Source organism: Fundulus heteroclitus, unplaced genomic scaffold (genome assembly GCF_011125445.2).
Source record: "Fundulus heteroclitus isolate FHET01 unplaced genomic scaffold, MU-UCD_Fhet_4.1 scaffold_41, whole genome shotgun sequence".
In the NCBI taxonomy this organism is placed as follows: domain Eukaryota; kingdom Metazoa; phylum Chordata; class Actinopteri; order Cyprinodontiformes; family Fundulidae; genus Fundulus; species Fundulus heteroclitus.
The window spans coordinates 3,098,781-3,122,566 of record NW_023396824.1 but is presented as its reverse complement, the minus strand read 5'-3'; the positions used below and the strand labels follow the sequence as shown (position 1 = coordinate 3,122,566).

At 48.3% G+C, this 23,786-nt stretch overlaps 2 protein-coding genes across 5 annotated transcripts in view; one reads left to right on the top strand and one right to left on the bottom strand.

Annotated features, from left to right (window-relative positions):
• Positions 1 to 201: 201 nt before the first annotated feature.
• On the bottom strand, positions 202 to 14,949 carry LOC118560230 (high mobility group protein B2-like). Its single transcript, XM_036131147.1, has 5 exons — positions 14,810 to 14,949; positions 8,511 to 8,667; positions 4,816 to 4,967; positions 1,235 to 1,409; positions 202 to 1,116 (listed from the first exon to the last, which is right to left on the bottom strand). Exons 2-5 carry the CDS (start codon positions 8,658 to 8,660, stop codon positions 994 to 996), a joined length of 600 nt encoding a protein of 199 aa, XP_035987040.1. The 5' UTR covers positions 8,661 to 8,667; positions 14,810 to 14,949; the 3' UTR covers positions 202 to 993.
• A 7,457-nt stretch (positions 14,950 to 22,406) lies between these two features.
• LOC105923223 (CST complex subunit CTC1) overlaps positions 22,407 to 23,786 on the top strand; it is a 51,668-nt gene continuing 50,288 nt past the window's right edge. For all 4 annotated transcript variants that reach the window (XM_036131076.1, XM_036131073.1, XM_036131075.1 and 1 more), the window contains exon 1: positions 22,407 to 22,612. In XM_036131076.1, coding sequence (XP_035986969.1) covers positions 22,562 to 22,612 — 51 coding nt within the window. In that variant the 5' untranslated portion in view covers positions 22,407 to 22,561. The remainder of the gene's footprint in view (positions 22,613 to 23,786) is intronic.

Below are 23,786 nucleotides of genomic sequence, written 5' to 3'. Positions count from 1 at the left end.
CTTTTAAGATCTGCTATAGACACAGATTAGGAACACACGCTTTGGTGGAGTATTAAAGAGAAAGTTACTAATATGAGAAAAAAAGTCCTAGGACAATACAGTAATATAATTATAGGGCCAGGTTGGATTATTTTAATTATTTTTATTCTTTACAAGAATAAAGTCAGGAGAATGAAGCCAAAGAGATACGAAAACAAACTCGTAATATTACAAAAATAAAAATATTACGAATATAAAGTATATTCCTAGATTAAAGTCCCTCTGATGCTGTTTAAGTGATTCAGACTAAGAGCAGATTTGCCCCATCCAACATGGCGGACGCTCTGACGCATCGCAGCAGGCAGAACCCGCCCACCCAGGTGTCTATGGAGATGATGTCTATGGAGCAGAGCACCAGCCTTCAGTCAGGTCACATGACCTCTACTGGGTCACATGACGCGTCCTCTGCAGGTTCTCTGGGTCTGGACCAGAACTGGACCAGAACTGGACCAGAACCGGACCAGAACTGGACCAGAGCCGGACCAGAACTCTGAGCTGCTGCTGTGTCTGAACGGACCATCCAGAATGGAAACGCTGATCCTGGATCAGAGAACCGGGTCTGGTTCTGGTTCTGTCAGAACCAGGTCTATACTGGAGGAGCAGCTGAAACAGTGGAGACCTGCTGAGAGTTCTGGTTCTGGATCATCCACACTAAGCTAAACCAGCTGTTCAGTCCATCAGCAGCCAGATGTTCTGGAGAACGAGCTCCAGAACCAGAGACCATCGGGTTCAGAGGAACAGAGGTTCTGATGAAGGTCAATCAGAACATGGTGACCCATTCCAGGCTGATCCAGAACCAGCAGAACCTTCCTCCTCACTACCTGCTGCAGGACTGGAACCTGACCTTCCTGACTGGACCACGTTCTGACCTCTAGCCTGTCTGACTGGACCTGACCTCTGACCTCCTCCCAGCGGCTCCTCTGAAACACACACCTCCTCCTCCTCCTCCTCCTTCTACTCGTCGTCTTCCTCCTCCTCATCCTCCTCTCCCTCTTCATCCTCCTCCTCCTCTCCTCCCTGGGCTGAGGAGTCTGGGTTCCTGGCGAAGGTTCCTCCTCCGCGGTACGCCACCATGTCCTGTCAGGGGGAGAGGCCAGGGTTATGGTGGAGGTTCTGGAGGTTCTCAGAGGTTCTGGAGGTTCTGGAGGTTCTGATGGTTCTCAGAGGTTCTGGAGGTTCTGGAGGAGCCACTCACCCGGTCGTACTTCTCCCTGAGCTTCTGGGCCTTCTCCTCGTAGGGCAGCTTCTCAGACTGGCTCAGCTTGCTCCACATCTCTCCCAGCTTCTTGGCGCAGTCGCCTATGGACAGACCCGGGTACTGCTGCTTCACGCTGGGCCGGTACTCGCTGCAGAACACGAAGAACGCCGACCTGCAGAACCAGAACCAGGGTGGAGCGTTAGGAACCGGGTGGTTCTGTCTGAGGACAGGTGAGAGGGTCTGCTCCCTCAGGAACACCTGACCAGACTGACCAGACTCAGAGTCGCTTTGCTACAGAGTCAGAGTCAGCAGGTAGATGTTCTAATCCCTCAGCGCTGTCTTCCAGGACAGGTGAGAGGTTCTAATCCCTCAGCGTCGTCTCCCAGGACAGGTGAGAGGTTCTAATCCCTCAGCGTCGTCTCCCAGGACAGGTGAGAGGGTCTGCTCCCTCAGCGCTGTCTACGAGGACAGGTGAGAGGTTCTAATCCCTCAGCGCTGTCTCCCAGGACAGGTGAGAGGTTCTAATCCCTCAGCGCTGTCTTCCAGGACAGGTGAGAGGTTCTAATCCCTCAGCGCTGTCTCCCAGGACAGGTGAGAGGTTCTAATCCCTCAGCGCTGTCTCCCAGGACAGGTGAGAGGTTCTAATCCCTCAGCGCTGTCTCCCAGGACAGGTGAGAGGTTCTAATCCCTCAGCGCTGTCTTCCAGGACAGGTGAGAGGTTCTAATCCCTCAGCGCTGTCTCCCAGGACAGGTGAGAGGTTCTAATCCCTCAGCGCTGTCTCCCAGGACAGGTGAGAGGTTCTAATCCCTCAGCGCTGTCTCCCAGGACAGGTGAGAGGTTCTAATCCCTCAGCGCTGTCTCCCAGGACAGGTGAGAGGTTCTAATCCCTCAGCGCTGTCTCCCAGGACAGGTGAGAGGTTCTAATCCCTCAGCGCTGTCTCCCAGGACAGGTGAGAGGTTCTAATCCCTCAGCGCTGTCTCCCAGGACAGGTGAGAGGTTCTAATCCCTCAGCGCTGTCTCCCAGGACAGGTGAGAGGTTCTAATCCCTCAGCGCTGTCTACGAGGACAGGTGAGAGGTTCTAATCCCTCAGCGCTGTCTCCCAGGACAGGTGAGAGGTTCTAATCCCTCAGCGCTGTCTCCCAGGACAGGTGAGAGGTTCTAATCCCTCAGCGCTGTCTCCCAGGACAGGTGAGAGGTTCTAATCCCTCAGCGCTGTCTTCCAGGACAGGTGAGAGGTTCTAATCCCTCAGCGCTGTCTCCCAGGACAGGTGAGAGGTTCTAATCCCTCAGCGCTGTCTCCCAGGACAGGTGAGAGGTTCTAATCCCTCAGCGCTGTCTCCCAGGACAGGTGAGAGGTTCTAATCCCTCAGCGCTGTCTTCCAGGACAGGTGAGAGGTTCTAATCCCTCAGCGCTGTCTCCCAGGACAGGTGAGAGGTTCTAATCCCTCAGCGCTGTCTCCCAGGACAGGTGAGAGGTTCTAATCCCTCAGCGCTGTCTTCCAGGACAGGTGAGAGGTTCTAATCCCTCAGCGCTGTCTCCCAGGACAGGTGAGAGGTTCTAATCCCTCAGCGCTGTCTCCCAGGACAGGTGAGAGGTTCTAATCCCTCAGCGCTGTCTCCCAGGACAGGTGAGAGGTTCTAATCCCTCAGCGCTGTCTCCCAGGACAGGTGAGAGGTTCTAATCCCTCAGCGCTGTCTCCCAGGACAGGTGAGAGGTTCTAATCCCTCAGCGCTGTCTCCCAGGACAGGTGAGAGGTTCTAATCCCTCAGCGCTGTCTACGAGGACAGGTGAGAGGTTCTAATCCCTCAGCGCTGTCTCCCAGGACAGGTGAGAGGTTCTAATCCCTCAGCGCTGTCTACCAGGACAGGTGAGAGGTTCTAATCCCTCAGCGCTGTCTACCAGGACAGGTGAGAGGTTCTAATCCCTCAGCGCTGTCTCCCAGGATGATGTGTCTATGGGTTCTAGAAACCTACAGAAACGACAGCAGCAGCCAAAGCTCAGGTTCACCAGAGGAACAGTGATTACAGAGCCTGGAGAACCTGCAGCTACCAGCTTTCTTCTCTCCAGACTGACAACGGGCCCTGAACGCACCACTGGGTGTAAGCGGGGGGAGTAGAGGGTTTCAGACGGTCTTTAAATGCACCTTCAGAGCAGTTTACCTGCTCGTTAGGGTTACCTAACTAACCAACAGACCCGGTCAGAACCAGCTGACCCGGTTCTGGTGAGGTACTCACGGGGGCCTCTTGGGGGCATTGGGCTCTTCTAGGAGCTAACCTACCAGTAACTAACCAATGGACCCGGTCAGAACCAGCTGACCCGGTTCTGGTGAGGTACTCACGGGGGCCTCTTGGGGGCGTTGGGGTCTTCCAGGAGCTAACTACCAGTAACTAACCAACAGACCCGGTCAGAACCAGCTGACCCGGTTCTAGTGAGGTACTCAGGGGGGCCTCTTGGGGACGTTGGGGTCTTCCAGGAGCTAACCTACCAGTAACTAACCAATGGACCCAGTCAGAACCAGCTGACCCGGTTCTGGTGAGGTACTCACGGGGGCCTCTTGGGGGCGTTGGGGTCTTCCAGGAGCTAACTACCAGTAACTAACCAACAGACCCGGTCAGAACCAGCTGACCCGGTTCTAGTGAGGTACTCAGGGGGGCCTCTTGGGGGCGTTGGGGTCTTCCAGGAGCTAACTACCAGTAACTAACCAATGGACCCGGTCAGAACCAGCTGACCCGGTTCTAGTGAGGTACTCACGGGGGCCTCTTGGGGGCATTGGGGTCTTCCAGGAGCTAACTACCAGTAACTAACCAACGGACCCGGTCAGAACCAGCTGACCCGGTTCTGGTGAGGTACTCACAGGGCCTCTTGGGGGCGTTGAGGTCTTCTAGGAGCTAACTACCAGTAACTAGCCAACGGACCCGGTCAGAACCAGCTGACCCGGTTCTGGTGAGGTACTCAGGGGGGCCTCTTGGGGACGTTGGGGTCTTCCAGGAGCTAACTACCAGTAACTAACCAACGGACCCGGTCAGAACCAGCTGACCCGGTTCTGGTGAGGTACTCACGGGGGCCTCTTGGGGGCGTTGAGGTCTTCTAGGAGCTAACTGCCAGTAACTAGCCAATGGACCCAGTCAGAACCAGCTGACCCGGTTCTGGTGAGGTACTCACGGGGGCCTCTTGGGGGCGTTGGGGTCTTCAAGGAGCTAACTACCAGTAACTAACCAACAGACCCAGTCAGAACCAGCTGACCCGGTTCTGGTGAGGTACTCACGGGGGCCTCTTGGGGGCGTTGAGGTCTTCCAGGAGCTAACTACCAGTAACTAACCAACGAACCCGGTCAGAACCAGCTGACCCGGTTCTGGTGAGGTACTCACGGGGGCCTCTTGGGGGCGTTGGGGTCTTCCAGGAGCTAACTACCAGTAACTAACCAACGAACCCGGTCAGAACCAGCTGACCCGGTTCTGGTGAGGTACTCACGGGGGCCTCTTGGGGGCGTTGGGGTCTTCCAGGAGCTAACTACCAGTAATTAACCAACGGACCCGGTCAGAACCAGCTGACCCGGTTCTGGTGAGGTACTCACGGGGGCCTCTTGGGGGCGTTGGGGTCTTTCCTCTTGCGGCCCCTCTTGCCGAAGCCTTTGGGGGGGACGTAGTCCCTCATCTCCCGGTTGTAGCGCACCTTGTCGGCCTTGGCCATGTCCTCGAACCGCTTCTTCTCGCTGGGGGACAGCGCCTGGAACACAGGGAACCGGGTCAGAACCGGACCAGAACCTGAAGCTGAAGGCTGTCAGGGTCCATCGGACAAGAACAACAGCTGATTAACCTGAGGTTCTGAACCTGAATCCTGCAGGTTCTGGGTCCCTAAACGGGTCGGCTGGTACTGACTGACCGCGGTACAACCAGCTGATTAACCAGAGGTTCTGAACCCTCACCCAGAAACTTCTGCTTTATTCGGTTAATACAGTTAAATTATTATTTATTTATTTATTTATTTATTTATTTAATTTATTCTTCTTCTTATTATTATTATTATTATTATTATTATTATTATTATTATTATTATTATTATTATTATTATTATTATTATTATATTAAATGTAAATCCTGGTCAGACCCACTGATCCACCAAGGAACCGGCAGAACTTCTTCCCTCTGGTTCTGGTTCCTGCATTAAAACAGCAAAGAGCTGTTCTAGCTTTCAGTCAACCAGCTTCAGCCCAATCGGGTCAGAACCACCAGACGGTTCTGTTGTTAACCTGAGCTTCAGAACACCTGAAACTGGTCACAGTCAGAACCCCCAGATATTCTAGCTATGGTCCAATCAGAACCTCCTACCTTCTGATCCCTGTTAGAACCTTCTGACCCGTAGCTTTGCTTCAGAACCAGCAGTGGTCCAGAAATGGACCATTAATACATGTTCTAATGAGACCAGAACCAGGCCTCTGGTCTGGACCAGGAGGCCCAGCAGGAGGTCCATCACTGATGGTTCTGAAACATCTTCTGGAGAACCCAGGAAGGACAACGGCTCTAATCAGAGGAGAACCGGGTCAGAATCACCACAGATTCTGACCCGGTTCTACCCCTCTGACCCCCCCCCCCCCCCAGGTCTCACCACAGGTTCTGACCCGGTTCTCACCACAGACCCCCCCAGGTCTCACCACAGATCCTGACCCGGTTCTACCCCTAACCCCCACCCCCCCCAGGTCTCACCACAGGTTCTGACCCGGTTCTCACCACAGACCCCCCCAGGTCTCACCACAGATTCTGACCCGGTTCTACCCCTCTGACCCCCCCCCCCCCCCCAGGTCTCACCACAGATTCTGACCCGGTTCTTCCCCTCTGACCCCCCCCCAGGTCTCACCACAGATCCTGACCCGGTTCTACCCCTAACCCCCACCCCCCCCCAGGTCTCACCACAGGTTCTGACCCGGTTCTCACCACAGACCCCCCCAGGTCTCACCACAGATTCTGACCCGGTTCTACCCCTCTGACCCCCCCCCCCCCAGGTCTCACCACAGATTCTGACCCGGTTCTACCCCTCTGACCCCCCCAGGTCTCACCACAGATCCTGACCCGGTTCTACCCCTAACCCCCCCCCCCCCCCCAGGTCTCACCACAGGTTCTGACCCGGTTCTCACCACAGACCCCCCCAGGTCTCACCACAGATTCTGACCCGGTTCTACCCCTCTGACCCCCCCCCCCCCCCCAGGTCTCACCACAGATTCTGACCCGGTTCTACCCCTCTGACCCCCCCCCAGGTCTCACCACAGATCCTGACCCGGTTCTACCCCTAACCCCCACCCCCCCCCAGGTCTCACCACAGGTTCTGACCCGGTTCTCACCACAGACCCCCCCAGGTCTCACCACAGATTCTGACCCGGTTCTACCCCTCTGACCCCCCCCCCCCCCAGGTCTCACCACAGGTTCTGACCCGGTTCTCACCACAGACCCCCCCAGGTCTCACCACAGATCCTGACCCGGTTCTACCCCTAACCCCCACCCCCCCCAGGTCTCACCACAGGTTCTGACCCGGTTCTCACCACAGACCCCCCCAGGTCTCACCACAGATTCTGACCCGGTTCTACCCCTCTGACCCCCCCCCCCCCCAGGTCTCACCACAGATTCTGACCCGGTTCTCCCCCTCTGACCCCCCCCCAGGTCTCACCACAGATCCTGACCCGGTTCTACCCCTAACCCCCACCCCCCCCCAGGTCTCACCACAGGTTCTGACCCGGTTCTCACCACAGACCCCCCCAGGTCTCACCACAGATTCTGACCCGGTTCTACCCCTCTGACCCCCCCCCCCCCAGGTCTCACCACAGATTCTGACCCGGTTCTACCCCTCTGACCCCCCCCCCAGGTCTCACCACAGATCCTGACCCGGTTCTACCCCTAACCCCCACCCCCCCCCAGGTCTCACCACAGGTTCTGACCCGGTTCTCACCACAGACCCCCCCAGGTCTCACCACAGATTCTGACCCGGTTCTACCCCTAACCCCCACCCCCCCCAGGTCTCACCACAGGTTCTGACCCGGTTCTCACCACAGCCCCCCCCAGGTCTCACCACAGATTCTGACCCGGTTCTACCCCTAACCCCCACCCCCCCCAGGTCTCACCACAGATTCTGACCCGGTTCTACCCCTAACCCCCACCCCCCCCCCCCCAGGTCTCACCACAGATTCTGACCCGGTTCTACCCCTAACCCCCACCCCCCCCCAGGTCTCACCACAGATTCTGACCCGGTTCTACCCCTCTGACCCCCCCCCCCCCCCCCCAGGTCTCACCACAGATTCTGACCCGGTTCTCACCACAGACCCCCCCAGGTCTCACCACAGATTCTGACCCGGTTCTACCCCCTCTGACCCCCCCCCCCCCAGGTCTCACCACAGATCCTGACCCGGTTCTACCCCTAACCCCCCCCCCCCCCCCCCAGGTCTCACCACAGATTCTGACCCGGTTCTACCCCTCTGACCCCCCCCCCCCCCAGGTCTCACCACAGATCCTGACCCGGTTCTACCCCTAACCCCCACCCCCCCCCCAGGTCTCACCACAGATTCTGACCCGGTTCTACCCCTCTGCCCCCCCCCCCCCCAGGTCTCACCACAGATTCTGACCCGGTTCTCACCACAGACCCCCCCAGGTCTCACCACAGATTCTGACCCGGTTCTACCCCTCTGACCCCCCCCCCCCCCCAGGTCTCACCACAGATTCTGACCCGGTTCTCACCACAGACCCCCCCAGGTCTCACCACAGATTCTGACCCGGTTCTACCCCTCTGACCCCCCCCCCCCCAGGTCTCACCACAGATCCTGACCCGGTTCTACCCCTAACCCCCACCCCCCCCCAGGTCTCACCACAGATTCTGACCCGGTTCTACCCCTCTGACCCCCCCCCCCCCAGGTCTCACCACAGATCCTGACCCGGTTCTACCCCTAACCCCCACCCCCCCCCAGGTCTCACCACAGATTCTGACCCGGTTCTACCCCTCTGACCCGTCCCCCCCCCCCCAGGTCTCACCACAGATTCTGACCCGGTTCTACCCCTCTGACCCGTCCCCCCCCCCCAGGTCTCACCACAGATTCTGACCCGGTTCTACCCCTCTGACCCCCCCCCCCCAGGTCTCACCACAGATCCTGACCCGGTTCTACCCCTACCCCCCCCCCCCCCCCAGGTCTCACCACAGATCCTGACCCGGTTCTACCCCTAACCCCCACCCCCCCCCAGGTCTCACCACAGATTCTGACCCGGTTCTACCCCTCTGACCCCCCCTCCTCACCTTCCACCTCTCGGAGCATTTCTTGGAGAACTCGGCGAAGTTGACCGACTGCTCCGGGTTCTTCTTGCGGTGTTCCTCTCGACACGTCTGGACGAAGAAGGCGTAGGCCGACGTCTTCCCCTTCGGCTTGTTCACGTCTTTACGCATCATGGTGGCTCTGAGGAGGACAGAACCGGGTCACAGCACAGAACCTGGACCGGTACCGGACTCTCTACTTCTATAGGTACCGACATAAACACGTTGGTACTACAGAACATCTATTCAGTTAGAACGTCTGATCATGGTGGCTCTGAGGAGGACAGAACCGGGTCACCACGCAGAACCTGGACCGGTACCGGACTCTCTACTTCTATAGGTACCGACATAAACACGTTGGTACTACAGAACATCTATTCAGGTAGAACGTCTGATCATGGTGGCTCTGAGGAGGACAGAACCGGGTCACAGACCTGGACCGGTACCGGACTCTACTTGTACAGGTACCGACAGAACGTGGTATCAGGAACACAGAGTTTATCTTCCTGACTCAACATGGCAGTAATACGTCACGTTTACATCAGGGACACATCCTGGGTCGGTTAGCCTCGTTCAGAACAACTGGACCCTGACAGACGTTGATCGGATTATTAGTTCAATTAAATTTTATTTCTATAACACTAATTAACATCACATCATCTAAAGTCTCTTTCCAAAGTCAGCTTCCATCAGATCCTCCAGGTTGGTGAGAAAGTTTCCTCTCTAAGGAAACCCAGCAGGTTGCATCAAGTCTCTCCAAGCAGCATTCACTCCTCCTGAAAGAGCGTAGAGCCACAGTGGACAGTCGTCTGCATTGTTGATGGCTTTGCAGCAATCCCTCATACTGAGCATGCATGAAGCGACAGTGGAGAGGAAAACTCCCCTTTAACAGGGAGGAGAACCTCCAGCAGAACCAGAACCAGGCTCAGTGTGAACGCTCATCTGCCTCCACCCACTGGGGCTTAGAGAAGACAGAGCAGAGACACAGAAAGCTCAGAAGCTCACATTGACCCAGGAGTACTTTCTATGTTAGAGAAGACAGAGCAGAGACACAGAAAGCACAGAAGCTCACATTGACCCAGGAGTACTTTCTATGTTAGAGAAGACAGAGCAGAGACACAGAAAGCACAGAAGCTCACATTGACCCAGGAGTACTTTCTATGTTAGAGAAGACAGAGCAGAGACACAGAAAGCACAGAAGCTCACATTGACCCAGGAGTACTTTCTATGGTAGAGAAGACAGAGCAGAGACACAGAAAGCACAGAAGCTCACATTGACCCAGGAGTACTTTCTATGTTAGAGAAGACAGAGCAGGGACACAGAAAGCACAGAAGCTCACATTGACCCAGGAGTACTTTCTATGTTAGAGAAGACAGAGTAGAGACACAGAAAGCTCAGAAGCTCACATTGACCCAGGAGTACTTTCTATGTTAGAGAAGACAGAGCAGAGACACAGAAAGCACAGAAGCTCACATTGACCCAGGAGTACTTTCTATGGTAGAGAAGACAGAGCAGAGACACAGAAAGCACAGAAGCTCACATTGACCCAGGAGTACTTTCTATGGTAGAGAAGACAGAGCAGAGACACAGAAAGCACAGAAGCTCATATTGACCCAGGAGTACTTTCTATGGTAGAGAAGACAGAGCAGAGACACAGAAAGCACAGAAGCTCACATTGACCCAGGAGTACTTTCTATGGTAGAGAAGACAGAGCAGAGACACAGAAAGCACAGAAGCTCACATTGACCCAGGAGTACTTTCTATGGTAGAGAAGACAGAGCAGAGACACAGAAAGCTCAGAAGCTCACATTGACCCAGGAGTACTTTCTATGTTAGAGAAGACAGAGCAGAGACACAGAAAGTTCAGAAGCTCACATTGACCCAGGAGTACTTTCTATGTTAGAGAAGACAGAGCAGAGACACAGAAAGCTCAGAAGCTCACATTGACCCAGGAGTACTTTCTATGTTAGAGAAGACAGAGCAGAGACACAGAAAGTTCAGAAGCTCACATTGACCCAGGAGTACTTTCTATGTTAGAGAAGACAGAGCAGAGACACAGAAAGCTCAGAAGCTCACATTGACCCAGGAGTACTTTCTATGTTAGAGAAGACAGAGCAGAGACACAGAAAGTTCAGAAGCTCACATTGACCCAGGAGTACTTTCTATGTTAGATGGTAATAGAGGATGATCTGCCTTCACCCACTGGGGGTCAGAGAATAATTATTAATCAGCATAAACAGCGTTCCACTTAGATTATAATTTATGTCTGTCAGAGTTTAATCCAGGGGTTAAAGCAAAAATAATCAGTTTGACTGAAAGTCAGCCCATACATTCCAGGACCGTGGAAATAATTCCACATCAGTTCCCTCACCTGCTTATTGTGCAAACTCAACTTTAACCAAATCTGGTAGGTTTAAAATATGCAGTGACCATTTCTGTCTCTGTCCATCTTTCAGCTTCAGAGCCTTGGTGTCATCCTGGACAGCCTCTCTTCCTCTCCTTCACTTTCTACATCATCACCTGGTTAACTTTCATCTCAGCAGCATCAAGTTCTTCCTTCACATTTTATCCTAACTGGTCCACACTCCACTTTACAGTTTCCCTCCCTGTCCTCCATAAACCTCCACAAACTACAACTAGGACAGCAGTTTACATTATTACATCATCTACTTCACACCTGAACATTAACTCCACTGGCTCCCTGTCACATTCAGGAGAAATAAAAAGGCATTATTTAGCTTTTTTGAAGTTTAATAAAACTGTTAAATCTTAGCCCAGTGACTGGAGACCAGAGCCCCCCCGACCCTGTGTGACGTTGAGCTGCGTTTCTCCATCAGATACGACTTCATGTCACACCTGTAGAGAAAAGCTGGTATAGAAAATCCATAAAGGGTGGGATGTTAAATTAAAGTTAATTAGCAAAATGTTTATAATGTATTTTGTAAAGTTAAATATTGTTGAAGGTAATCTTGGCTGCAGTAACATCTGTCTGTCAGGTGTTTTAGGGTCAGAGTAAAATAACCTAATAAAAGCTCTCTGAGAATCTGAGAATCACCTCTGGTCTCACCCAGTTAGAACCTGCTCTCCATGTTGCAGCTGTTTATTGACTGACAGCCGCTCTGACTGCAGCTCTGCCTTCTTTGGTTCAGAAAAGCACAGCTGAAATCATTTATTCTATTTTATTACTTTTTCCTAAACGGACCCAGTCAAATGCAGGACATTGTTTCACATTCTGACCCTTCCTCAAAAAACAAACAAAAAAAAAAAAAGCGGTCATGCTAAATGAGCCTGAGCTAACGCTTTACTCTTAGAATTTTAAATAAAACGTAACAGTGAATCATGAGGAGATCCCTGTATAGTCGCTGCGTTTATCAGCTAAATAACTGGAAGCGAGGGAATAAACGCTGACAGGTGACATGGCCACAGGTGGAAATAATTCATTAATTAGCTGCAGGAGCAGCGATAGACACACTTACAGATGGAAGCTGTCAGATGAACTTTCTGACCTGCTGGTTCATTAATCCAAAGAAAACCTTTGATCACCACTACTTTCATTCATGCATCTGTGGCCAGTTTGAGACCCAACTCTCTTTCTGATTGGCTAATGTCCCGGCTCTGCCAGGTTTCATTGGTTGAGAGCAGCTTCTGTTTAAAACTTTGAATAAAAAGTGTAGACGGAACACTTTGCGCTAATTTTCCAAATGACGGAAATCCGACGGAGAACTTTAACCCCTGGTTTAATCACAATATTCTGATTTGTCAAACATACGGCCCGCCGAACAATTTAGTCCGGCCCTGTGGCTAAATGCATTATCATTATTCAAAAAAAAAAAATTAAATAAAATCTTTTTTTTCCCAGTGTCCTGTCTGTCAATGTGGCAATAAGAATTGTTGTCTTAATGGCAAAAAGAGCTCATCAGATTTGACTTTCACAAGCGGAGCAGTACTGATTTTGCCATAGTGCTCCGCTTGATTTATGAATGTGAATAGTTTTATTATTATTCATGCGGGGAATATCTCAAATGATATGGACACTACAATGGGTAAGTAGGAGAGGAAAGGAAGAACAAGAAGGAAAAAACAGGTGAAAGAAAGAGGAAATAAAAGGAAGAGAATGATAAAACAATTATTAAAAAAAACTTGTAATTTGTTTAATTGAAAATCTGCAGTTCCTATATTGTCCACGAGGGGCGCTGTGTTTTAATCAGCAGATGGTAGCACTGAGCTTCAGATGTGGAAAATTGAATTTAAATAATTTCTTAATTTTTATCTGTTTGATGTATTTTGCCATGCAGGACAGTGTTTTTAAGTTCCAAAAAATGTGAATAAATGTTTTTCAACATTGTACAATCACTGTGGTCAGTTCTTATGCATAATGCACTTAAGTAAACGTTTAACTGAGTAAAAGTATTGTTGAAATTGTTCATACTTTTCTTAAAAACTCTGAGGTTATTCATAATATATTGTGTAAAAGTGAAATTCATTTATTATAAAAATCAACAAGTCCACTTTTATTAGTTCTATTTAATCTTGCAATGAGTTTACTGGTGTGGCCCTCTTGAGATCAGATTAAGCTGAATGCGGCCCCTCAACCAAAATGAGTTTGACACCCCTGGTTTAAATGTAGCTAATGCTGCTAATTTAGCAACTCTGTTAAAATTGATAAAATATGTTTTTATAGTTTATTTTCTCTGAAACTGTTTCACTAAAACTATTCCCAGAATTTTATTCCCTCAGATTCATTTATTTACCTCCTTGACTCTGTTCTCTGATAACTGAGGTTCTGCTAAAATGGGTTTATGTGGATTCTGGTAATCTATTAAAATTAATAAATGATTCATTAAGGTCCATTTATAGATGAAAACCGGTTTATATACTGAGAAGTAAACGAGTTAAAACATTTAGAGATTTTATCATTAAAATAACATATATTACTACATAAACACACTACAGTACTGCAAACAGGTACCACTGGTACCGGTACCGGGTAATATGGTACCGGTACCAGTTAAAACATGAACGGTACCATCCCTAGACCAGGTTCTACTGGACCGGACCTTCACCAGAGGAACCAGTCATGTGGAGACTTTATAAACAGAACCTGCTGTAGGGTCCAATCGGATCTGAACCAGAACCACCAGCCAGTTTAGAGGTCCATTTTACTGCCTTACTGACATTTACAGGCCTGAAAGTCAGAACTTCTGACTGGACCCAGCGGTTCTGTTTGGAAATATGTGGATTTCACACAAACAAGAACTAATATTAGTTCTGGTCCATTAACGGGACCTGATCTGGTATTTCTGTCTGGATTTTAATTATTTTACTGATGTGAAAAACATTATTTACTGGTTCTGATCCATTAGAACCGGTCCATTAACCTGCTTATCAGAGTTACTGGACCTCTGATTTTAAATAATAGAACTTTAAAGAGGTTCTGGACCATAGGAACCTTCTCTCCGGACATCAGTCCCAGATTTATCCGGCTATGGTCCATTCAGGCTCGGTTCTGTTCGGCGGCCTCCCTCCCTCCTCTCTGCGGCTCTCTGTGAACAAAGAACCCCGGCGGAGGATCCGTTTTCTCCTGCCTGGAACCGGCCTGAAGCCTCCCTTCTGTCCGGTTCCGGTCCAGCAGAGACCCGGTGCTCCTACCGGGCCTGGTTCTGGTACCGGACCCGGGCCGAACCCCCGCTCCCTTCTTCCCGGGCCGCCGCAGCTAGCCTGGCCGAGCTAGCATGAAGAACAATGGGCCACCATTTCCCGCCCTCTGCGGAGCGGCCCATCCCCCTCCGCGGAGCGGAGAACCGGCCACAAACGCTCCTTAGTCGGTCTAAATGCTGACGCCTGAGGGCCGGTGGGAATAAATAAATTAAACTTTAAAAAATAAACGGGTTCATTGCGGCCAGCAACGGAAACACCGACACTCTGCAGCTCCTGCGCATTTTGAACGGAGGCTCCGTCTACTTCCCGGAGAGGTCAGTGTTGTATGAAGGGGATCCGGCTATTTCCTGGCATTTATAGTGAGGAAAATGGGCGTTTCGTGTTTACATCTCCACGTTCGGACCGGTTCCCTGGGAGTGAGCACCAGAATAATTCTGGAAGTCTGGGTCCACCAGAACCGGTCCATCTCCCCATGTCTGACAGAAACAGCAGCCATTTTAAAACCGATTCTCTCCTTTTTATCTGGCAGAAAAACACTGAATCCTCCCTGTAAATCAGAGCCCATCTCCAGGAAAAATCTACCCTTAACCGGTTCAGCTGAGGAAGGACGGACAGGGGTACTCACACGGTAGGAGGCCCGGGACAGGGGACTCGGACCGGATCTCTGGGCTTTCTGGGTCTAGATTCGGGCTGTTGTTGTTGTTTTGGGGCTGAAGCTGCGACTGGAGCCGTTGCTTCACTTTCAAACTGGGTCGAACGCAGGCGAGGCCACGCCCACCAGGAACGCCCCCATTCGTTGTTCCCGTTGAGGGGGCGGGGCCTAAGGCGGACCCTTCAAATGCAGTGGAAGGAGAGTTTGTAAATGTTCGCCACTGATTGGTGAAGAGGACGGGCAGTCACTGTCAGGCCCCGCCCATTAATCGCTGTCAACATCAGGCTAAGGAATGAGCGCTTCCATGTGGGCGGGGCTGGAGCTTTTATCTGCTCTTGATTGGTCGGTGGCTGTGGAACTCGGATTTACTGACCAATCAGAAATTAGAAGGAGGACACCAGCTCTAACAGTAGAAGTGTCTAAGACACTTGGTAACTTTAGTGGTGAGCAATGATGCTTTCTGAGTCAGGTGAAGCTGGTATTGAAAAAGAGAGGAGCATTACTATTCAATTCAATTCAATTTTATTTATATAGCGCCAATTCATGAAACATGTCATCTCGAGGCACTTTACAAAGTCAAAATCAGTCAGATTGTACAGATTGGTCAAAAATGTCCTATATAAGGAAACCAGTTGATTGCATCAAAGTCCCTCCAAGCAGCATTCACTCCTGGGGAAGCATAGAGCCACAGGGAGAGCCGTCTGCATTGTCCATGGCTTTGCAGCAATCCCTCATACTGAGCAAGCATGAAGCGACAGTGGGAAGAAAAACTCCCCATTAACGGGAAGGAAAAACCTCCAGCAGAACCGGGCTCAGTATGAACGCTCATCTGCCTCGACCGACTAGAAGCTCACAGCCCTCTACGGCGCCTCTGGTGGCCAAAAGTGTGAAAGGCAGCTTGAATCTACAAAGCTGTGTTTCTGTTCTGCTGCATGGCTTTGGTAGAATGAACTAATCAATAAGTATTTTTCAGTTTTCCAACACGGAATCAAAGCCAAGAAGTTTGGATCTTTTGTTACGTTCTATTTGCAGACAGAACTCAGAAATCCGGGCTTTTGATCATAAAAATCAACTGGAACATAGTTAAACCTTGCCTGATTGAAAGTTGGAGAATTTAAGGACAGATTGTTGGATCAAACATGGCAGCTCCTTGCACCAACCTGTGATACATGTTTTATTTTCCAACACAGTTGTAATAGTGTGTTAAAAATCAATGTTACATGTAGCGCCTCAAAGTAAAAGATGGGTTATTTTCAGACTGGTATATTTGAATCAAAGCTTGTTGAGTTTTGATTCAAATATACTTGTTAAGGTCCATTAACTCCTTATTTTCAACAGAAATACACAGACAGTGAGTTGACGTTTTTTTTGTGCGAGACTTCTGGTCGGTCACTTCCTGTCACTCCATTATGACAAAGCTTTTAGTCAGAGTGGCTCATGTTACCCTGAGCTATCTCTATAGTTATGCTGCTATAGGCTTAGGCTGCTGGAGGACATCAGGATCTATTTCTCTCTCTCTGCTGAGTTCTCCTACTGCCCTTCAATTATGCATTGCTTGTCATCATTTATTTTATTTTTTTCTTTATAGTAGGTACACCTGGTCTTGCGTTCTGTTAACTGTGACAGAGAAGACAGATCTCCAGCTACTACCATCTAATTTAGAACAGATTACTGGATCAATGTGTGCTTCTGTGCTTTCTGTGTCTCTGCTCTGTCTTCTCTAACATAGAAAGTACTCCTGGGTCAATGTGAACTTTCTGTGTCTCTGCTCTGTCTTTTCTAACATAGAAAGTACTCCTGGGTCAATGTGAGCTTCTGTGCTTTCTGTGTCTCTGCTCTGTCTTGTCTAACATAGAAAGTACTCCTGGGTCAATGTGAGCTTCTGTACTTTCTGTGTCTCTGCTCTGTCTTCTCTAACATAGAAAGTACTCCTGGGTCAATGTGAGCTTCTGTGCTTTCTGTGTCTCTGCTCTGTCTTCTCTAACATAGAAAGTACTCCTGGGTCAATGTGAGCTTTCTGTGTCTCTGCTCTGTCTTTTCTGACATAGAAAGTACTCCTGGGTCAATGTGAGCTTCTGTGCTCTCTGTGTCTCTGCTCTGTCTTCTCTAACATAGAAAGTACTCCTGGGTCAATGTGAGCTTCTGTGCTTTCTGTGTCTCTGCTCTGTCTTCTCTACCATAGAAAGTACTTCTGGGTCAATGTGAGCTTCTGTACTTTCTGTGTCTCTGCTCTGTCTTCTCTAACATAGAAAGTACCCCTGGGTCAATGTGAGCTTCTGAGCTTTCTGTGTCTCTGCTCTGTCTTCTCTAACATAGAAAGTACTCCTGGGTCAATGTGAGCTTCTGTACTTTCTGTGTCTCTGTTCTGTCTTCTCTAACATAGAAAGTACTCCTGGGTCAATGTGAGCTTCTGTGCTTTCTGTGTCTCTGCTCTGTCTTCTCTAACATAGAAAGTACTCCTGGATCAATGTGAGCTTTCTGTGTCTCTGCTCTGTCTTTTCTAACATAGAAAGTACTCCTGGGTCAATGTGAGCTTCTGTGCTTTCTGTGTCTCTGCTCTGTCTTCTCTACCATAGAAAGTACTCCTGGGTCAATGTGAGCTTCTGTGCTTTCTGTGTCTCTGCTCTGTCTTCTCTACCATAGAAAGTACTCCTGGGTCAATGTGAGCTTCTGTGCTTTCTGTGTCTCTGCTCTGTCTTCTCTAACATAGAAAGTACTCCTGGGTCAATGTGAGCTTCTGAGCTTTCTGTGTCTCTGCTCTGTCTTCTCTACCATAGAAAGTACTCCTGGATCAATGTGAGCTTCTGAGCTTTCTGTGTCTCTGCTCTGTCTTCTCTAAGCCCCAGTGGGTGGAGGCAGATGAGCGTTCACACTGAGCCTGGTTCTAGTTCTGCTGGAAAATATGAAATAAAGCCATCAACAATGCAGACGACTGTCCACTGTGGCTCTACGCTCTTTCAGGAGGAGTGAATGCTGCTTGGAGAGACTTGAAGCAATCAAGTGGCTGGCGCGGATCCAGGCGGGGTCGCGGGGTCACGCGCACCCTCCTTTTGGAGACCAAAAGTATTTTTTTAGAGACAGAAATTTTAAACATCCTTTATAGAATTAAGATTAATTCATCACTCTCTGCCGCACCGGTCGTCGCCATCTTGGATTCTTCTTCTTCTCTTTTTTTATGGTGGTTGGCAAACAACTTTTAGGTGCATTACCGCCACCTTCCAGATTGGAGTATGGATCAACCTTAATTACACGATTGTCTCAGAAATTAGAATATTGTGATAAAGTTCTTTATTTTCTGTAATGCAATTAAAAAACATGAAATGTCATACATTCTGGATTCGTTACAAATCAACTGAAATATCGCAAGCCTTTTATTGTTTTAATATCGCTGATTATGGCTTACAGCTTAAGAAACCCAAATATCCTATCTCAAAATATTAGAATATTTCCTCAGACCAAGTAAAAAAAAAATGATAACAGCAAAACAAAATCAAACGTTTGAAAATGTCCATTAATGCACTCAGTACTTGGTTGGGAATCGTTTTGCACAGATTAGCGCATCAATGCGGCGTGGCATGGAGGCAATCAGCCTGTGGCATTGCTGAGGTGTTATGGATGCCCAGGATGCTTCAATAGCGGCCTTTAGCTCATTTGCATTGTTGGCTCTGGTGTCTTTCAGCTTCTTCTTCACAATAGCCCACAAATTCTCTATGGGGTTCAGGTCAGGGGAATTGGCAGGCCAATCAAGGACAGTAATGCCATGGTCAGTACACCAGTTACTGTGAGAATCTGATGTCGTCTCTTAACCACTACCATACTTGTGATTTAGTTTACTGAACCAAGCTGAGTGTTTTTCAAGGCTCAGGAAACCCTGCAGTGTTTCCAGTTAATTAGACGATTCAAGTGATTAGTTGAATAGCCTACTAGTATACTTTTTCACCATATTCTAATATTTTGAGATAGGATTTTTGAGTTTTCTTCAGCTGTAAGCCAATTCAAAATCCCTTAAATGAATAATTAGGGTAGTGTGAAAGAGTAAAGATGGCATTCTTTGGTCATTTAGCCTCACATTGTCTTGACATGACTCTTAGGTCCCCACCCCCCTTTGAAACATCCTGGATCCGCCCCTGACTGGTTTCCTTATATAGGATATTTTTGACCAATCTGTATAATCTGATTGATTCTGACTTTGTAAAGAGCCTCAAGATGACATGTTTCATGAATTAGCGCTATATAAATAAAACTGAATTGAATTGAATGAGCCTACCTTCCATAAGATCACTGCTGCGTTACTGAAGGACTTCACCAGCAGCACCAGAGACTCCAGTAGAGCTGGTTGATGCAGTCTGGATCCAGCAGAGAGAACGTCAGACTTGCTTAGGCCTGAATGGCCATCAGCCTCCATGAATACCAGGTCATCCATGTTGATATTTATTAACTAACTTTTCCACTGTGGAGGTTCGCCTCGGTAAAGTCTCATAGCAGAACCATCCACACCAAGTGACTGGTTAAAATGTCCTCGTTTGTTATGAGGCCACTTCTTCATGTCATCCTCTCACTCATTAATAGTTTCAGGCTCTGGCTCTGACCTGCCACTTCCATCACTCTGCTATTTTTGACAATGTTTCCGCTACAGTTTATCATTTCAGTCAAACTAATGTTATTTTACCGAGGGAAGCGCTGAAACGGAAATATTGTGAAAAGAGACAGAAGTGTGACCCATAGTTACTATTGCCTTCAAACATAAGGTGGATAATCGGGGCCTATTGGAAGAGGAAGATCGGGGCCTAAATGGGGCTAAAAATGCTGCGGTTATAAGCCAGCCTTTAAATGCAGAGTGGGTGGCAGAATGGAAATGATATTATTCAGACACCAGAGTGGAGGAGGAGCACCGTGAGATGAAGCTGTAACTCAGAAATGATACGTTTTCAAGGCACGGTCCTCTCTTAGTGTTATATGCTCACTGTCCATGTATGGGTGCAGTAAGGAGAGGCCCAGAAAGTCCTCCTGACATGTTGACCCATACCCTGTTTGGGCCTCAGCCGGTTCTGAGTGGTCTGTGGATGTCTGAGCAGAATGAAGGATGACTGCAGGTCCAGCAGCAGTGGTACCGGTTGGGTTAGGGTTATATGTCTGATGAAGTTCAGCCTGTGGAGGCTTTTGATGGACCCTGATTTAACATCAGAGCTCTGGGTCAGCGGTGTTTAAAAGGTGAAGACACCTTTGGTTCACCAGATTGTAAACCAGATTGTACGGGCTGTGGTTGAAGAACGGATTGTAAAAGCTTCAGCCATAGTCCATGGAAGCAAGAGGAGAAGGGATTCTAATGAGTCGAGTTATACTGACAGTTATGAGTTTATGTGACTCTCATGGAGGCTAGCAGTAGCTTAGCTACTAGCCGTAGCTAGTTGCTAACAGTCCTAGGAGTTCTGACACAGAGGCTAGCAGTAGCTTAGCTACTAGCTGTAGCTAGTTGCTAACGGTCCTAAGAGTTCTGATCCAACTATTAACATTAAGGCATCTCCAGTAGTGTTAATGTGTAACAGACCACAAACTACCAGCAGGGGGCGATAGCCCTCACAGCTTTAGGAAGAAGCTGTTTTTAAGTCTGTTACTTTGTGATTTAACGTTCCTGATCCATTTAACTGATGGAAGAGGATCAAACAGGTCTTGGTTCTGGTGGTGGTGGTGGTGGGGGGGGATCAGTGGAGATACGTCTGGATCGGTTCTGGACTCCTGCTGCATAATCTGAGATATGGGAGACCGTATCCCACAATCCCCTGCACTGACCTCACAACCGTGGGAGTGGCGTTACATTTAATCAGCTTATTCATGTTTTTTACCCAGTAGATTAGTAAATACTATAAAATTAACTTTAATTATATATTAAAATATTAAACCCATGCCATTAAAAGGCAGTACAGTCAAAGAACCCAGTCTGGATGGTTTAAAATTAAGGACTTTGTTTAACAGGAAAACTAAAATTAAATAAAGGTTCAGGACCTGGATCAACATCATGAATCCTTCTGGTTCTGGTTCTGCTTCCCTGGAAACTATCGGGTCAACCTGCTGGTTTAAAACTGCTGCTGCTCTGTCACTTAATGCTGAGTAGTTCCCCATCGCTTTATAGGAATTATACTAAATCCTATATATATGTATACAGATATATACAGATATACAGAATTTGTCCCAGCTAACTCTGGAGCAACAGGTTTATCACCAAACACAGAAACAGATCCTATGATATTATGATTTTATGCTGATCAGATGGAGAAGAATAAATTATTATTTTACATTAAAGTGTTTCTGATTCTGATCCATCATTTATATAATGATAGCTCCCTGAAGGATGGCTTAAATGTAGAAGACAAATTTTATTGGAATGTACAACTGGAATGAGAAATAAAGATTTCTTCTTTCTTCTTATTTATTAAATTATAAACAACCAGCTTCAACTCACAGAAATCCTAATTTAATCAACTGTGTGAAAAAAGTTATGATTTTTTTTACCTAAATATTTCAGACATTCAAATGTTTCTGGCACCAACTTTAAAAGTTGATGAATAGCATAAATGATGAGGACCATTAAAACTTCAGCAACTCTTGAAGGTTCAGGAATAAACTTTATCTGAGTCCATTTCAACTAATTAGATTTAACGTAATAATTGCAGATATGAAGGCAGAACTCTGCTGAACTGAGTTTAGTGAAAGTCTATAAAGACTCCAACCTTTCTGAAACCATGGTGGAGACCCCTGGTCTGTTTATTCCTGGTCTGGAGGGTTCACACAGTTTCACATCATGAAATATTATGAGAGATTTAACGTAATAATTCCAGAAATGAAGGCAGAGCTCTGCTGCTACAGTTTAATAAAAGTTTATAAAGACTCTGAGGTTTCACACAGTTTCACATTCATGATTTAAATTATGGAATAAATCCTTCAAATGTTAGAATAATAAAATCACTTTAATTTTATTCCATATGTTCCTCTGATGAAAAGATTTGATATAAATAATTATTGTCTTTGTTCTGGTTTTCATTTTTTCTGTCCTGTAACTTTAACTTTGACTCTATTCTGTTTATTTTTTACTGATTTTTATTAATTTGTTCCAGAACCGCAGGTTCTGGTCCAATAACGTTCCGTAGTCAGACTCCAGGTCCAGTTAATAAATAATTATGAGTTCTCCTTTCAGTTCTGTTCTGCCAGGATCTTGTAGCAAATAAAGGTTCTGGTTCTGGTTCTTGCTGCTCCACCAGCGGGTCCACAGAACCAGCACCAGGACAGTTTATCTGAGAACTTTAATTGCTTCAGGTTAGAACCCGTCCAGAACCTTTCCAGAACCACATGGAGTTTATAGATATGGGTCCAGGTTTGTATAACTGGGTTCATTCTAATCAGAACCGGGTCACTGAGCAGCACCGTTGTAGAAAGTTTCTGTCAGAGGGAACCCAGCAGACTGGACCGGGTCACTGGTATCACTGGAGGCTTTGGGTCCTGTCTGGTCTCCCGTCCAGCAGGTGGCGGTACCGAACCCAGTAGCGGGTCCACCAGCCGCCATTACAGCCAGAAGAAGAACAAGTTTTAGCGGCTTGTTCAGGTCCAACACCAGAGTTCTGCAGAAACTCTGATACTGTGACCCGGTTCGGTTCGCAGGGAGAGAGACCAGGACCGGTTCTGCACAGACCCAGATCCTCCAGCCCGGTTCTGCGGGTCCTGGAGGCGGAGATGGACTCCCTGCAGGGGTTCCTGGACCGGTTCGGACCCAGCAGCGAGGCGGTCAGTACCACCATAGACATTATACATGTGTGTGAGTACCACGTGGTCAGGTGTTGATGGGGGGGGGGGGGGGGGAATGACGTCACAGCCAGGAGGTCAGGTGTTTGGTTAAAGATAGCCTTTATTGATCTCACATTGGAGAAATTCACTTTTCACATCAGCTCAATAGTCAGTCAGTAGTAGGAAAGGGTGCATCAGTTATATACAGTGGATCAAAAAGAAATGAGAAAAAAAAAGAATAAAAATAATTCAATTCAATTTTATTTATATAGCGCCAAATCATGAAACATGTCATCTCAAGGCACTTTACAAAACCAAGTTCAATCATATTATACAGATTGGGTCAGATTATACAGATTGGTCAAAAATGTCCTATATAAGGAAACCAGTTGATTGCATCAAAGTCCCGACAAGCAGCATTCACTCCTGGGGAACCGTAGAGCCACAGGGAGAGTCATCTGCATTGTACATGGCTTTGCTGCAATCCCTCATACTGAGCAAGCATGAAGCGACAGTGGGAAGAAAAACCACCCATTAACGGGAAGGAAAAACCTCCAGCAGAACCGGGCTCAGTATGAACGGTCATCTGCCTCCACCCACTGGGGCTTAGAGAAGACAGAACAGAGACACAGAAAGCTCAGAAGCTCACATTGACCCAGGAGTACTTTCTATGTTAGAGAAGACAGAGCAGAGACACAGAAAGCTCAGAAGCTCACATTGACCCAGGAGTACTTTCTATGGTAGAGAAGACAGAGCAGAGACACAGAAAGCACAGAAGCTCACATTGACCCAGGAGTACTTTCTATGGTAGAGAAGACAGAGCAGAGACACAGTAAGCACAGAAGCTCACATTGACCCAGGAGTACTTTCTATGTTAGAGAAGACAGAGCAGAGACACAGAAAGCTCAGAAGCTCACATTGACCCAGGAGTACTTTCTATGTTAGAGAAGACAGAGCAGAGACACAGAAAGCACAGAAGCTCACATTGGCCCAGGAGTACTTTCTATGTTAGAGAAGACAGAGCAGAGACACAGAAAGCACAGAAGGTCACATTGACCCAGGAGTACTTTCTATGTTAGAGAAGACAGAGCAGAGACACAGAAAGCACAGAAGCTCACATTGACCCAGGAGTACTTTCTATGTTAGAGAAGACAGAGCAGAGACACAGAAAGCA